The sequence below is a fragment of the Hirundo rustica genome, chromosome 2 (assembly GCF_015227805.2).
Source record: "Hirundo rustica isolate bHirRus1 chromosome 2, bHirRus1.pri.v3, whole genome shotgun sequence".
Taxonomy (NCBI): Eukaryota; Metazoa; Chordata; class Aves; order Passeriformes; family Hirundinidae; genus Hirundo; species Hirundo rustica.
In genome coordinates this window covers 104,669,754-104,684,654 of record NC_053451.1, presented here as the reverse complement: position 1 = coordinate 104,684,654, position 14,901 = coordinate 104,669,754, and the positions used below count along the sequence as shown (strand labels likewise).

Sequence of the window (14,901 nt, the reverse complement as noted above, 5' to 3'; positions counted from 1 at the left end):
AGAGAATCTCTAGGCACACACTCCTCAGAAATCTGCTCTAAATATATGGAATAACCTCCAGCAGTTTTTAGTGGAGGTCCCTGCACTTCTGTGATTCATTTTTCTGCTAAAGTTCAAGCTGCTAAAATTTTGCATGGTTTTTGTCTTTCAGTGAGGCACCAGAGGAGCCCATGCTTTCACGTGGGGCTAGGAGTGAACAGAACTGCCTATGTAAGGGGAGTTAATAAATTTTGTCACCAACCCTGCCAACAAGATCATATTTTTCAAGGATCAAAGCTCTTCATTGGGGCCCTTCTGGTCTTTGCCAGTGCCTCCAGACACCAGCCAGGCTCAACCCCGTTGCCTTTAGACTGCTCATCCCGACTGACGGGCACCGCTGCCACCCTGATGGAATTTTCCCACTATCCTCTTCTGTTTGCTACCTTTACTGCTTAGTGACGCACTTTCCTTTGCTGTACAACTCCTCTCACACACGCCCACTCCTCTCCTTGCAATCAGCCCTGCATTTGAACAGAAGTACCACCCTCTGCAAATCCCCAGAAAGCCAAGCTGCTGCAAAGTCTGTGACAGGAAGCGAACAAGGCACAGTCAGACTGAAATTTAAACTCCCTTTTTGGTGAGCTCACTCCTTCTGGCAGAGGAACCAGCTAACCTCAGCTTTCTCAGGATATTAACGAGTCAATTTTGTTAGACTACATCACTAATTAAACAGCTGCCAGGTTATTTTATCCCTCCAAATCCCAAAGATTTGCTTCCAATTTGAGAGCGACACCTTTTTGCTTCACCTTTTGTGCAGGGGAGGCATTTACCTCAAGTGTCCCAGAGACCTTCTGCAAGTGACAGTAAATGCAGTAAATACTCCCTGAAAACAAGAAGCATCCCAGGCCTCTGAGTGGTTTTTTTTTCCTTTGCCTTCCTGACCCTGCTGTGTCTATGCTGGGAACAGACACACTGATCTGCCACAAGCTAACTAAGGACTGATATAATCCCGGTAGCAAGAAAGCATTTGTAATCTTCCTATGCCACAGCAGGTTCCCTCTGCCATGTGTAAAAACAGGGACTGTCAAACCCTGCCTGGGCCTGCAGTGGTTTCACTGACAGGGAGGTAGAGCAGACAGGTAGAGCACACAGACACCTGCTGACCCCTTGGGAAGCTCTCCGGTCCCGGCTCAGGCTGTGCCAACAGGCAGACGACTGAAAATATACTTCCCTCTAGCCACCCCCCCTGGCTCTCGCTAGCTCAGTTACTCAGGGGTTTTAGGGAAATATATTTCATAGAGACAAAATAAAGATTTCAAGAGTGGCTCTCACCCCAGCTCCAGTCCAAGCTTTATTCTCGATGTGATGTTCCAGGAGCCCGAGAAGAGAGAGCGTGAACAGGAAGAGACAGGGGTTTATCTAGTTTTGGGCCAAGGAAAGATATTGGCCCTGAGCCAATAGGGTCAGGAGGAGGTATGATAGGGAAGAAGGGTTAAACTACATAGCACAGGCTTCAGGTGGATTCTGAGGGGAAAAACCATTCCTCAGAGGAACACAGCAGCAGACGAGGGCTGTGGCCACAGTGTGCAACAGCCTGGCTGGGCTTGTAAACCCCAGGGAACAGCTAGGAGAGAGACTGAAGGGATCTCCCTAGATACAAGGCGAAGAAGTAGAAGGATGAAAGGAGAGTGGATGTGGATTTTAGCAGTTGTTGCAGCTGAGGGGAGAAAAGAAATCCTCCAAAGGAGTTGGTTTCTCAGTGCAAGGCCTAAATCCATCATTGCTGCTGTTCGGGTTAATCATTAAGAGTCCAAAGTGACCAAGAGTGAGACATATCCCCAGTTAGTGCTTCTAATACAAAGATTCAGGAATTAATAATTTTTAACATGATTTAGATTGCTGGCTGGCAGACTAAGCTATATATTTTCTTCACCCCACCACCTACAAGCTAAAAGAACAAAGTGGTTGAAATCAATGTAAGGAGCTGGTGTCTGCACAGCTGTGGCTGTGCATGAGGTCACTCCTGCACAGGTATGGGTGGAGCCACAATGACATGGAAAGTCAGCTCCTGGTAGGAAAATGTTACAAGTCACATCTCTAATTACCGAGAAAAGGAAGAAGCAGTATTTAAACCTGGCATGGTACAACAGGCAGGAGGTGCAATGAAATGCAGGTCTGCATGGAAACAGCTGCTACTCATCTGCTCTGGGCATGATAGAGCAGATTTCCACGTCAAAGTACAAGTAGACCTCTATGCTATGTCCTATGCCACTTTAAAATCAAGGCCTGACTGGATATGTGTGTCTGACACACATATCACATATATATATATATGTCTATACACACACACATGAGCACACTAATGTTCTCTACAAGTGAAGAAAAGTTTAAGCAAGCTGAACTAAAACTAAAGTAAAAGCAAAATGGGGTCTTCTTGTACAGTACCCAGTCTTTGCAACCCTTCTCTCTAGTATTGCTTCCCCTTTCCTGCCTTCTGATTCCTGTAATCCTCTGTCCTCTCTGTCCCTGTGTATGTGAAAGTGCAGGATTCACCCAAAAGTCTTGAATCAAGGAAGGGAGGAGCATTGTTTAAAAACAAGCTTTGATTCATGTGTTTGGTGAAATATTAGTAGCTGGAAGATTGTTACATTTTATATTTACTGTATTTATTCTTTTGTATTTATTCAATGCAGGTATTAAATCTGGATTTTATACCATCATTTCCTCTAAAGTGGAAGTATTTTTGGGTAACTGGGATAGTTGTACACAGTTTCTATTCTGTTCTATTATGTAAACCTGCAGGCAAAAAAATACTCCCAGGAGAGGGTGCTCACTGAAAGCACCAACACAAGAGTCCTACACTTGCTGGAGTTTTACACCCAATGCTGTGAGTCTGCTTCTCCTCTCACATGCACGAGCATAAATTTGGTTTCTTGAAATAAAGTGAATTGTGCAGCCAAGTGGAAAACTCACCTCCCAAATGATAGATATCTGAAGGTATTTCAGGCATTTTCCACTACAGACAAGTTTAATATCGGAATCAGGTAGCTTCCATCTTTTAAAAGATCTCGCTTCTGTAAGGCCTGACAGATACCAAGCTTTTGCTGTGACACCAAAGGTCTAATTGTTTTTGTGAACTACTTAAGGCACTAGCAGTTTTCCTTTTGGGTCAGTAGATCCCTGTGAATCTCTTCTCTGCTGAAGTCACCTTTCTGGGGATGGCTGAAGGACAAGCTGTCTGCACCCTGCCATGGCCCTGCAGGCTCCAGTGCCCTGCTGGCTGCAGTGTGAGCTACACGTTCAACCTCCAGCCTTCACGGGACACTTGAGCTGGTCCTGCTCTGAGTCTCACACACACCTCAGCCACACCTCTTCGGCCTTCCATGCAACTGGAATTGCTTACTAAACACAGCTGACACTAAACTGAGCATCAGGAAAAGCCCCTGATGTCTCTCCATGCAGACCTGCATTGCTGAGACGACAGTAACACAGCCATTTCTGACATGCACTTAGCAGTGAAGTACAGGTGCCAGCTAACGTGTTACTGTCAGTGAGAAGGGGACACACAGAGGGAATAATCCGCTTTTTCTGCTCGTGCTGCCTCTTGACAGCTCTTGCACATGTCAAATGAGCATCTGTAGCTCCCTCTTTGCTCACAGTCCTGCTGTTTCATGAGGTTGTACTGGTGGGCTGTGATTTCAGAGAAGGCGTAAGAATGAAGTCACTCCAAAGCTTCCCAAAGTCAGGGAATTCTGATCAGTGGTAGAACGCTTCTGCAGCAGGGTTATAGTCGCATCCTTCCTTGGTTTTGGATATGGTACTCTACTCGTTAAGCTGCCTGTGAAGCCACCAGTTTAACCTTAATCTGCTGATTTTAGTGACTCTCTGGGAGAATTTTACACAATGAAATAGGATATCCTGACATTTTTCTGTGCCACACACAGATGTAAGTGCTGTTTAATTTTATCACAAGCTATCAATGCTGAAATGAAATAAACAGACCAATCACATTTGGATGGTACACTTCCCCTTGGGCCCTGCAGTTCAAAAACAGTAGCAAACTAGTATTTATGAGGAAAGACAGGAGCTGGAGCAAACTGGGCAAAATTGCTAGACATGTGGGGATTCTGTAGCTTTTAAACAGGATGAGGAGTTTCCTACAAATAACAATTCCCAAGTAATATATAGAAGCAATTACTCCTTGAGGAAAATATTGTTTTTATAAACCTAAGCTGTTGAAGCAAAGCTGTGAAAGGTTAAGTGCCAAACGATACGGACCCAGCGACATTACTCACCAGTCAGAATCAAGCCACAGTCACGCTTGCACAACAGCAGTGCAGCTCAAGGGTTATGGCACTGCTGTTCAAAAGCCAGCCTGAGCAGATGGGGGCATATTCCTCAGGAGTAACACCCACCTGGAAAATGAACTCTACTTCAGGCTACATCCCAAGTTGCTTATTTGTATGAAAATGTAGCACCGAGAGTGAAGTTCTCCAAAATGCATCACTAAGGAATTGCAATCCTGCTTTCAACATGGGAGAAACATAAGTGTGGGCAGGGGCCAGGTTAATCAAATCTCTGCCTCAGTTGCCTCTGTAACTCACTGTGGTCTGCTGGGGAGGCACCTCCCAAGGTGTTTCTGAAAGGGGCCTGAAATACTTCCCAAAATGTTATCCCAGAAGATGTCATATTTATTCAGATATTTAGATTTATTATTGGATTTATAAGTGCACATTATGATAGCTGCACTGATTAGATTCCAACCTAATTAAGCTGCATCCTGATTTACATCTTATTTATGCAGGGCACACGGCTGCCAAACCCCCCATCAGCTGCTGAATGCCCATCACACCCCCATGGTGTGGAAGCACCACAGAAGAGTGGTGAGTTCAAAGGACCTTTCGGAAGAGAAGCCATTGCTGTGATGAGAGAAATGCAATAATTCCACGTGGCTTTTCTAGACATCGCTCATGTCATCAGATGTCAGAAGGAACTTGTGAACACATATGAACCTCAGCGTAAAGTGCTCTCAAAACTGGCATGAGCGTGGTCACAGCAGAAAGGTCCATTCCCCACCCACTGGGCAGAATGTGTTTGCCACAAAAGGAACAAGAGAAAGGAACTGAACATCAGCCCTGACAGACGATCGTTATGCAAGAGCAAGACTGAAAATTTGCTGGCTTATTTCCTTTATTAAGCCCAAAATAACACCTTTAAAAAATCCTGACTTCATGAATAAATCAAATGCCTTCATTAAAGAAACATTTACTGCCATTTTCTATACTTTATTTTAAGGCATACAGAAAAATATTTAACAAATGTGTATGCAATTAAATGCCAGGGACTGCTAATTACAGCCCTTCTGAATGCCTCTGCAAAACAAAGATACTCAATACAATATGTTAGAAAGGGTGGGGAAAAGAAAGAGAGGAAGCTGAAGACAATCTAATAGGCATTAGTGCAGATATATGCTGGCCTTTGGCTACAAGCAGCAAATAAGCCATCAATGTAACCCCAAATGGCAGCCAAAGGACATTTTAGAGTCACATCCCTGCTTCTGCTTCTCTAATTCATTTCCAAAACATTTCACCTCTAACTAATTATGAAATTTAATGACAGAATGTAGAGGACTGGCTGGGGTTGCAGGCCATTCCAACAAGGCTTTAATCACATATCCTTCAGGTTGCAGAATCTTTATGTACTTAGCAGTGATTTATCATTCCTGGCAGAGGCAGGTACTTCAAAGGCAACCTTATATAAAAAATAAATTCTGCCTTTGCCAAGCATTGGAAAGAGCACTAAATTAAATTTTAAAATCAATTCTTACAGACAAACTCAGTGTGTTTGTCTATCTGGCCAACAGGCAAAAATTTATGACAGTACAGTTTTGTAATCAATAATAGCAATACAGTGCATGTTTCTGATTAGAAAAAATTAAAGATGCCAAACAACATTGCTAAATATTTAGGCTGTTTTGTGACAGTCCCATTGAGCAGAAACATAAAACATGCATTTTGATGAATTTCCAACTAGTTTATGTCATACTATACTTTTTATTTTTCAAAAAAGAATATTAAAACTATTATAAGCTTTGTCACCTGCTGTAAGGCAGAATGATGTAATTTTATTCACTGCACATTTCCTGTTTGTGAGGCAAAAAAGCATAATTTACTTCTTTATAAAAGGGAAATATATATATAACTATATATATATAATTTTATTGGTATTAACATAATGCAATACCATACATTGAGCAAACAGAAAGAAAACATTTCAAAATACATTTTTAAAAGTATCTCCCCGTAAGATAGTATGAAATATCAAGTAATTAGCATTAACATTATTACAATACACCCTTAGCCAAATATATTAAGGAAAATCCACATTCTAATCACAGAGATAGAGGCTAACATCAACCCATAGGGGACTCAGAACATAATGATAAATACAATATCTGAATCTACTTCGAGTGACATCCAGACAAATACTGGCCCCAAAACAGCCCTCTGGAGTCTGGGTGTTATACAGAGAATACTTTGTGCCTGACTGGCCAGGCAGCATCACTCAAATGTTTTAGTCCTAGAAGATAAAGAGGAACCGAAGAGTTTAACTGCAGAGTCTAATAAATCTCAGCGTGAGGTATCTTCTCCATCATCATCCGAACGAGTGCCAGTGTACCCTCTGGGAATTCATTACAAACCATCAGATAAATGGAAGTCTCTGAAAGGTCTGTACATACCTCCACTTGACAGAATACACTTAGTTTAGCATGACACAGAAAGGAAACTTCCTTCACTAACGTGAAGCACGCTTAAATGACACAACTCTTTCTGGTTGGCCTGAATGGGTTCACTGGAGTTCAGTACAAGCAATGGGAAATTACAGTTACCATGGCTGAATCCCTCTTTAATTCCTCGAGGTGTACAGAACAAAACTGAGTGACATCAAAGCCCTTCCCCTGCCAATACCCTCTTCCCCTTCCGTTCTCCCGTGCGGGGGGCAGTATTTTCTGCAAATGTGCTCCATGTAGACTGGATCTGACTTTGTGCCTAGTCCCATTGTGGAAAGGGTGCATTCTTCAAAAGACTGGCCATGCCCTTTGACACCTTCCTGGAGGCCTCATATTCAGGCATGTGGTTGTCTATGCTTTAACAGGTCTGTTCTCTGTTATAAACATCAAAGTTATTCAAGAAGAACTGACTTTCTGAACGGAGGCCATTAGGTTGCTTGCAAGAGGCTGAAGTTGAGTCTCCGTCGTGCCAATTCTCTAATGATAAGTTTATCAACTTTTGAGTCCAATCGGTTCAGTGCCAAGAGATGTGGTTCCCATTTGACATGGAGAGGTGCTATCAACTCTCGCAGTGTATTAGCCTAATATGATAAAGCAGTGATACAATATGTTGAAAGATCGGTGATGTGCCATTATTTCCACATCATATTAGTAAATTAGAAATACTATCATGCAAACAAGAGCAAATAGCAAATCTGGCATACAGTAGCAGCACTACAGAGCCTTTCTAATCTGCATGCAGCTATGCTCGTGAGGACAGAGACATGGCACTGTTCTGCTATTACACCTCACTCCATTAAAATATCCATCCCTGATGCAAAAGAGGTATTTAGGGCAGAAAGTGATATATTCTTTTTTGTAGATATGTTTTTAAAAAGAACAGAACAAAGACCAATTAAAAAAAACCCCAAACAACCCACAAATAAAACAAGAGAACAATACACATCCTAACCAACTTAGTTGGTTTTCTCCATGTCGAAGACACATTAGCTCATTTGGAAGCACTGGGAAAGGGTCACATGAATGAGGAGAATGGAAGCAAAGAATGTGCCCCAAATCCACCAAACGTGCTACAAACACAGAAAAATATCCTGGTGGCAACTTATGCGTGAACTAGAAAAAGAGGTGGCACAACACAATCTGGCTCCTTTCGTTCTCCTAGCTGACAGTCCAGCGTTGTGCAATGTTGGGTGAAGGATAAGATACAGAGCTAGGAGATCATGTGATTTTGCAACCACACTGACATTACACACTTCCATAAGCTAGGGCTTGAGAACTCGAGAATCTTTGTGGACCTGTGTTAGCAAAGAAAAGAGAAAGAGAGAGGTGGAATAAACAGCATACAGCTAAATTGTTTACTTAGAGTTTCTGTGTGGATATGCAGTCTCTGCACAGGCAGTTTCAAAAGCCTGGCTGCTCTCAGTGCATTCCCTATTCTATTGCCTACTACACTAAATTGTAAAAAAAATGAAACTCCACGGACCTTAACATGCGTTGTCATTTTGAATCTCAGATACAAAAAGCTGGGGGATGTTTTGTTGTTAAAAAAACCCCAAAAAACACTTTGGGAAAGAGTTCAGCTGTGCGTAATATAAAGACATATAAACTCATTCCAATTTAACTAGTGAGATTTGTTTAACCCCTGTTAAAGAGATTTTTTTTCCAAAAGACAGGATGTAAAAGAAGGAAAATATTTAAGCATTGCCACTTTTATTCTTGAGCACATCACAAAAGGTCTGGAGAGCAGACAAGAAATGTTGTCTCAGGGACAGAAAACACGAGGTACAAAGAATCCCAAATGGAAACATTGGTGCCATTTACTCCACACATGGCAGCAATTGGAAAATGAGTTTCAGAGAGGCAGAGGGTGAGCAATGCTACACAGAACTCAAACCCAGTTCAGCCTCTTCTCTATTGCTGAGGTTTCCTGGGACTCTATGCGTCAACAAGGAGAGGAGGAAGAAGAAGTGTGAGGAAAACAGTTTATATAACTAAATTCTAAGTATAGCAGTCAAGAGAAACTTTTACATAACCTATTGTTTAAAATAAAAAAACCCATTTGATTCCACAACTAAAACGAAAAAAAACCCAAAACCAACCCCCAAAACCAACCCCCAAACCCCTGACAAACAAAAGGCCAAACCAGCACATTTCAGGACGCATGGGGTTGAGGAAGGGAGACTTTGTGGAGTACAAAAGGGAATGTTTTTCAGATTTCATCCTGTTTTAAACTACAAACAGTTGTAGCATTGAAAAGAAGAGTCTTGGATTTATTTGGAAAAAGGCTCTAAGTGAAAGAGGAGCTGCCTCATTGGTATCAATTCTACAGCTTAAGGAGATCCTGTCATCTTATGGCTGCTGTTCATACAACTTAATCACTAAGAATTCAGAAAGTTTGTTTCAAAGGTCAGGCTTTGGCAAAAGAAACTTCACTTTTTGCGAAACAAGGTGGGTGTGAAATAAAGGAGGGTTATGGAAGTTATGGCAAACCTATTATCTAGCAGATGTCTATACCCAGCTCTTCCTCACACCCATCTGAGTCTGGCTGGGACACATCCTCTATCTGTGGAACAGCTGTGCTACCTTCAACACATGGTGGGACAGGACTTGTGTTATGTACATAAAATTCAACTAGATTTTGCACTAGGAAACTATTACTGAAAAAAACCCTGCTAGTAAGACACACTTTTGTAAAGACTATTCAGTAATATTGCTAAGGTTTGTTTATTATGTAAATTATCAAACACTGGTGATTTTTCACTATCCCAGTTTGGATTAGTCCCTGTGTATGAACAGCCTTTCATTAACTTCTTAAGGTAAGTGGTAGCATATGCTGTCCTATTTACCTTAATGTGAACATAATTATCAGGCACTAGGGGGCCTTTCCAAATATATTTTCAGTATCACTTACTGATAGTAACTAAGCGTTTAGAAAATCTGATTTTTAGTAGTAAAATTATTTTTCCTTATCCTTACAAACCCCACATTATTCTTTCTATATCATTAACATTAGCAAAATTATTTATGCAAAAAATCTCCAGCATATGGTCTTGTTTCTAGATAAGGGTTTTAAAATTTGTTTTAAAGGAGAACAAATACAAGTAACAAAGAACGAGTAACGTGCTTTTGGACGGATACTTATCGACACTGCAACTTATGAAACTCATGAGACTTGCAAACATTTTGAAAAATAAACCAACTGCCATTGACATACAAAAATGAATGTGACCCTGTGAATACAGTGAAGTGAACTTACTGCATTTATCAACCAAATTATGCCTGCATTATGAGAAGACTTTTACGGCAAATGGCTTCCCCAGAAAGGTTACAGACACAAAACTGTCTGCTGTAAATCTCTGCCTATTTCTTCAGCTGATGTGGTCATGTGGGACATGAGGAATCTCATATCTGAGCAAACCTGCAGCAGTAGGAGGGACTTTACCCATCTAAAGTGGTAGAGACAGAATGCTCTACCGGGCTGGGATCAACCCACCAAGCAGGAGGAAAGGGATGCCCTGCACGCCTTCCCAGGCCAAGTGTCAAAAGCCAATAAAAACGTAAGCAAAGGGAAGCAGAAAGTTCTCATGAGAGAAGTATTTGAGAGTGACAATCAATAAGGACTCAAAATGGCTAGCACACAAGAAGTCCTGTGTAATGAAAGGGGCACAGAAAGTGATACAACTCTTTCTCTTTGAGACTAATTTACAAATCAATTTTTAAGGAATACCAGCAGTCACTAATGAGAAGGTATAAAGTTAGGATTTTCACTTTGATGTGCTTTTTATTATGAAAAAGCACAAGATTTTACCACTGCCACTTAAGAGTACACTTTTATATCAATCTTCTGATTATGTATTTTGCTTAAACAGACGACAAGATACCTGGTTATTTAATGGTAGGTTTATGACAACTTTTCCAAGAAGGGTTAAGGTGAATAATAGAAGGTTAATAAACTTACTTTTTAAATACATACTGAAGTTTTAAAAATTTCAGATCTATAGTGACCATCAGTAAACCTGTACCTGCCTTTTGAAAATCTACCTTTTCCTTAGTTTTTATCCTGTTTTGTGTACATATTTCTACATCTGTCTACATGTTCAGGAGGGAAGAACTTTGACTGGAAGCCCCTACCTAATATCTAGTCCAATAAAGAATCATATCCAGTTATGCATTTTCTGTAAATACTTTGCATGAGCGATCAGGCTGCAAACAAGAATGAAAGAATAAGGAAAGAGAAAAGAACAAGGAAAGAGAAAACCTTTCCCATGTGCCAGAAACTGTGACCTGGCTGTTTCTGCTAGAAGTCCACTGGCAGATACATCTTCCTCCTTACTAGGGAAAAGGCTCACGGCTCCTTGACACAGAGTCCTGGGGAGGAACACTGGCAATCTGCAAACTGTCTATTGCTCAGTGGTGGGAAGCTCCCACCACCTCCAGGTCTCAGACAGATGCCATCAGAGATGAAAAGGAGCTGGTAGGAGCCTGGCAGTGAGACAGCCTGAGGAAGGAGGGTTTTGGTGATACGTCTGATGCAGACCCCCAACACTGCACTCCAAAGCAGCGCCTCCGCACATTATCCTGCGGGAAGCCAGTCAGGTATGGAAGCAATGGCAGTAGTCACTCAGTACTCCTCTGGAGACTGCAGTAAATGGCACTAAATCAAAAAAATTATAATACAGGAGTATGCTATCTGCAAAGAGCAAGTTTCAGCTTTTCCAACATCACAATATACGCTTCAGTGCCCCCCATGACCTCACTGAGGAACAACAAGAGCACAAATATTCTATGAGAGAGCACCATGGTGAGGAACAGGCACAGGGAGGACAGATGGTGGTGTAAGCCCACGTACAACCTCCAGTGCCTGCCCCTCTGCAGGTGCTGCACTCGGTCCCACGAGAACAAGGCAGTGGAAATTACGGTGCTCTGATTGGCAGGCATTTTTTCCTCCCACTTACCACAGCATTTCTAAATTGCAAATGTAACCCAGCTCTCCTATGCACTTCATGTACTACAGCTATTGCTAAATAACCCTCTGTCTACTCAGTACTAAAGAACTAAATGAACTAAAATTTAGCACATTAAGTTGCCAAATTACTAACTCTTACTATATTATTATAGTGTATTATATTATATTATTCCTAATTCTCCCCCTATTTTGTCCCTCCATATTAGATATATCTTACGGTTATTCCTATGCTCTTCAGCTCATTACTGGGGTCCTACTGGTGTGACAGTTCACAGCTTCAAGATGGAGCAGTTTGAGTGTGGTTGTGTCAGAAAATAAGGTTATTTTTCCAGAGTAGTTAATTTTGTAACCACTGTAAAGTAATACAAAAAGCTGCTCCCAGATAAAGGAAGCCCTCTAATTTGGGACATAAACAGTGAGACACAGTTGAATAACCATCTTCAGGAAAAAAAAAAAAAAGCAGCTGGCTGAACTTCTCATAGTTTTATATACATTTAGCAGGCGTAGGATGTAATCGCAACTTTAGCATCCCACTGGGCAGTTTATGAATTCTGATAATGATATTAAAATTTCTGCATATTGGCACTCTAATTGCTGGATTACACAAAGAATTAAGTTACGTAAGCCTATGGGACAAGCCTCACCCAGGAGAAGTCTATATTACATCCCAAAGATGAGCACATGAGGCATATATCTAATGGTGAGATTCCTTTCAATACAATTCTTAGTACTATTGTAAGCTAAAATCAGCCAGGCTATGATTGTAATGGAATATAAAGCTCAATTTAATCTATCAAATCTTCTGCATTTTTTATTCTGAAAACTGCTTGAAAAGCCATGTCCTTGTTTCCTGACCATAAAGCAGGAACTGTAGTTCCAGTCTATCACCCCATGAAAGAGACAATGAACAACACAAAAATGGGAGTGTTTCCTGACTAATGCTTTGGACATCACCCCTGAAAAAAACCAATGTTCTAATTTTTTGCATTGTTATCAACAAAATTTTTAATAAGGAGTATTTAAGGAGAATTGGTCTTATTGTGACAAACTACTTCTGTATTACTTTTTAAATTACTTTTTCAAGCAGTGTATGTCTGGAAATTTTTTTACATTAACTTGCTCAGGGGATTTAAAAGCAGACAGAAACGTATGGAATTAATTATAGCATAACCAATTTAAATTTACACAAACAAACTTTTAACTTCAACCAGTAGAAGCCCCTTTGGTCAAAGAAGGCTTTAACAGCCCATCAAGTAACGTAATTGCCTTTTCTGCTGGTGCTTTCCATACTGACAACAAAAACACCAATACACTGACAAAATCCCTGGTGTGACTAAGTAACACCCAGCCTGACTGTCATGTTCCCACTGCCAGGCTACATCCAAGGGCAGAGGATGGAGATGCTGCCCCTGCCACAGCTGCTGACAGCTGAAGCAACCTGCCATCCTGGCCTGGGATCCCTTCTCTGGCTGGGTCAATAAAAGAGCCACAGATCACCTCAAAACTCTGAGTTACTGATAGCATACCACGTGCTTAAGGTAAAATGAACAGACTGAAAAAAGTCTTATCTTCTTTGTGCCACATTCAGCTGAGATTTTTCAGCAGCTTCTGCTAAAACTTCCAACGGGGTGTTAAAACCTACTCAGTTGGAGAAAATTGGAGGGATGGATTATTATTATTGTTATATTAGTATTGATCTTGTTGAGATATTTTAATTTACTTCAGAGCTCACTGGAGGGGCACACACAAAACGTGGACTCTACTGTTACTCTTCTGGCAAGGCCAACAAGCGAAATGTTGGCACCACTCCTGGCTCGTTGCGCTGCAACCATCACAAAGGTATTCCCTTCTCTCCTTTCATATGTCAATCCAACTTGCCTTGACTGTTCCCAGGCAAGTACCAACTATACTTTTGACTCAGTCAGGTCTCTTTCAGGTTTGAGGAGGGCCATATTTAGCAACAAAAATGCTATCAGACCTGAAATCCTCCCTCATATCAACAGGTTGAAATATACTGCACAAAATTACCATATAAAGACTTTTAGAAAAGTCTTGCCTTAAATTCGTTTGGTACCCATAGAAATAGGACAGGAATCACCTTTCTTATTCCAAACCAGTGATTGAGCTGCTTTCTTGGCTACCTATGGTGTCTTTAAAACCCACCAGACCAACACAGAAATGACTTCTTTGTCTTCCTGGAAGAAAATCCTTGCCTATTTGAGGACATAAAATGAAGAATTACTGATTAAATGCTTCACACCTGTTGGATGCTGAAGGCATGTACTTTTATCTGGCAAATTTAAATTATTTTTAATGAAAATAATTATCTCTATATAAAAAATTTGCACTCCAAGTTTTGATGAAAGATACTCTTCTGACAAGCCATACATCACTGTGCTGTTCGTTAAGAATTGTTTGCATATTTTTGATGTGTAAAAGCTGTTTTCAGAGGGGATCAATTTTTTTCATAAAAAGTGTATCTTAAGCCTATCATATTCTAAACAATGCTATCACTAGTGTAATAAGAGAAAATCAGGGTTGCACAGGGATTTCATTACTCTAAAGATTCCTGTTACATGAGTCAAGTGCTGAAAACCTCAGAAGCTCCTGACTGTATTTTAACTTTATAGATAGCAACAAATAGCAAATTTTAAATTATTTCAAATCCCTGAACGTGCTAGACTGGATGAGATATAGCATGGAGAGTATCTCTTGAAGCCTGCTAAGACAGTACTTCTGTATGTCCTTTAGGAGGGGAAAAAACAGTAAACTAATCAAGGGAGTATTTTGTCCTATCACCTGATGAGTTCAAGCTCCTGGTTAAATACTCTCCAAAAACCACAAAGGTGCCATTCATGAAAATGGATGGCAAAAGGGATTTGTCAGACTGGCCAGGAACCTAGACAAAGATGAAGGATGCCATGCCAGGGTTTCATGACACCATGATGCCCAGCCATGCAGGAGTCCTAAGCCCTCCTTCCCAGCCTCTTCTGAAATTTAGGCACCCACCAAACACCCTCTTGGCAAGAGGACATGGTGCACACAGTGGTTTTCAAGGAAAGATCCTGACAGCATTCTTGGTGAACTGGTGAAAACGAGTAAGGAGCCATCTACAACCATCTATACCCCTATCAATTCCTACTCTTCCACCGATTCTTCCACCAAT

At 41.1% G+C, this 14,901-nt stretch overlaps 1 protein-coding gene across 8 annotated transcripts in view; it reads right to left on the bottom strand.

The window, feature by feature from the left end:
- CNKSR2 (connector enhancer of kinase suppressor of Ras 2) overlaps nt 1-14,901 on the bottom strand; it is a 204,830-nt gene that overhangs the window by 10,184 nt on the left and 179,745 nt on the right. Inside the window, exon 21 of one of the 8 annotated variants that reach the window (XM_040055345.2) lies at nt 4,351-4,394. The exons of 4 other annotated variants lie outside the window; for them this stretch is intronic. In XM_040055345.2, the coding sequence (XP_039911279.1) occupies nt 4,378-4,394 (17 nt within the window). In that variant the 3' untranslated portion in view covers nt 4,351-4,377. 3 more of the 8 variants (XM_040055346.2, XM_040055343.2, XM_058419273.1) reach the window with 3 other exon arrangements.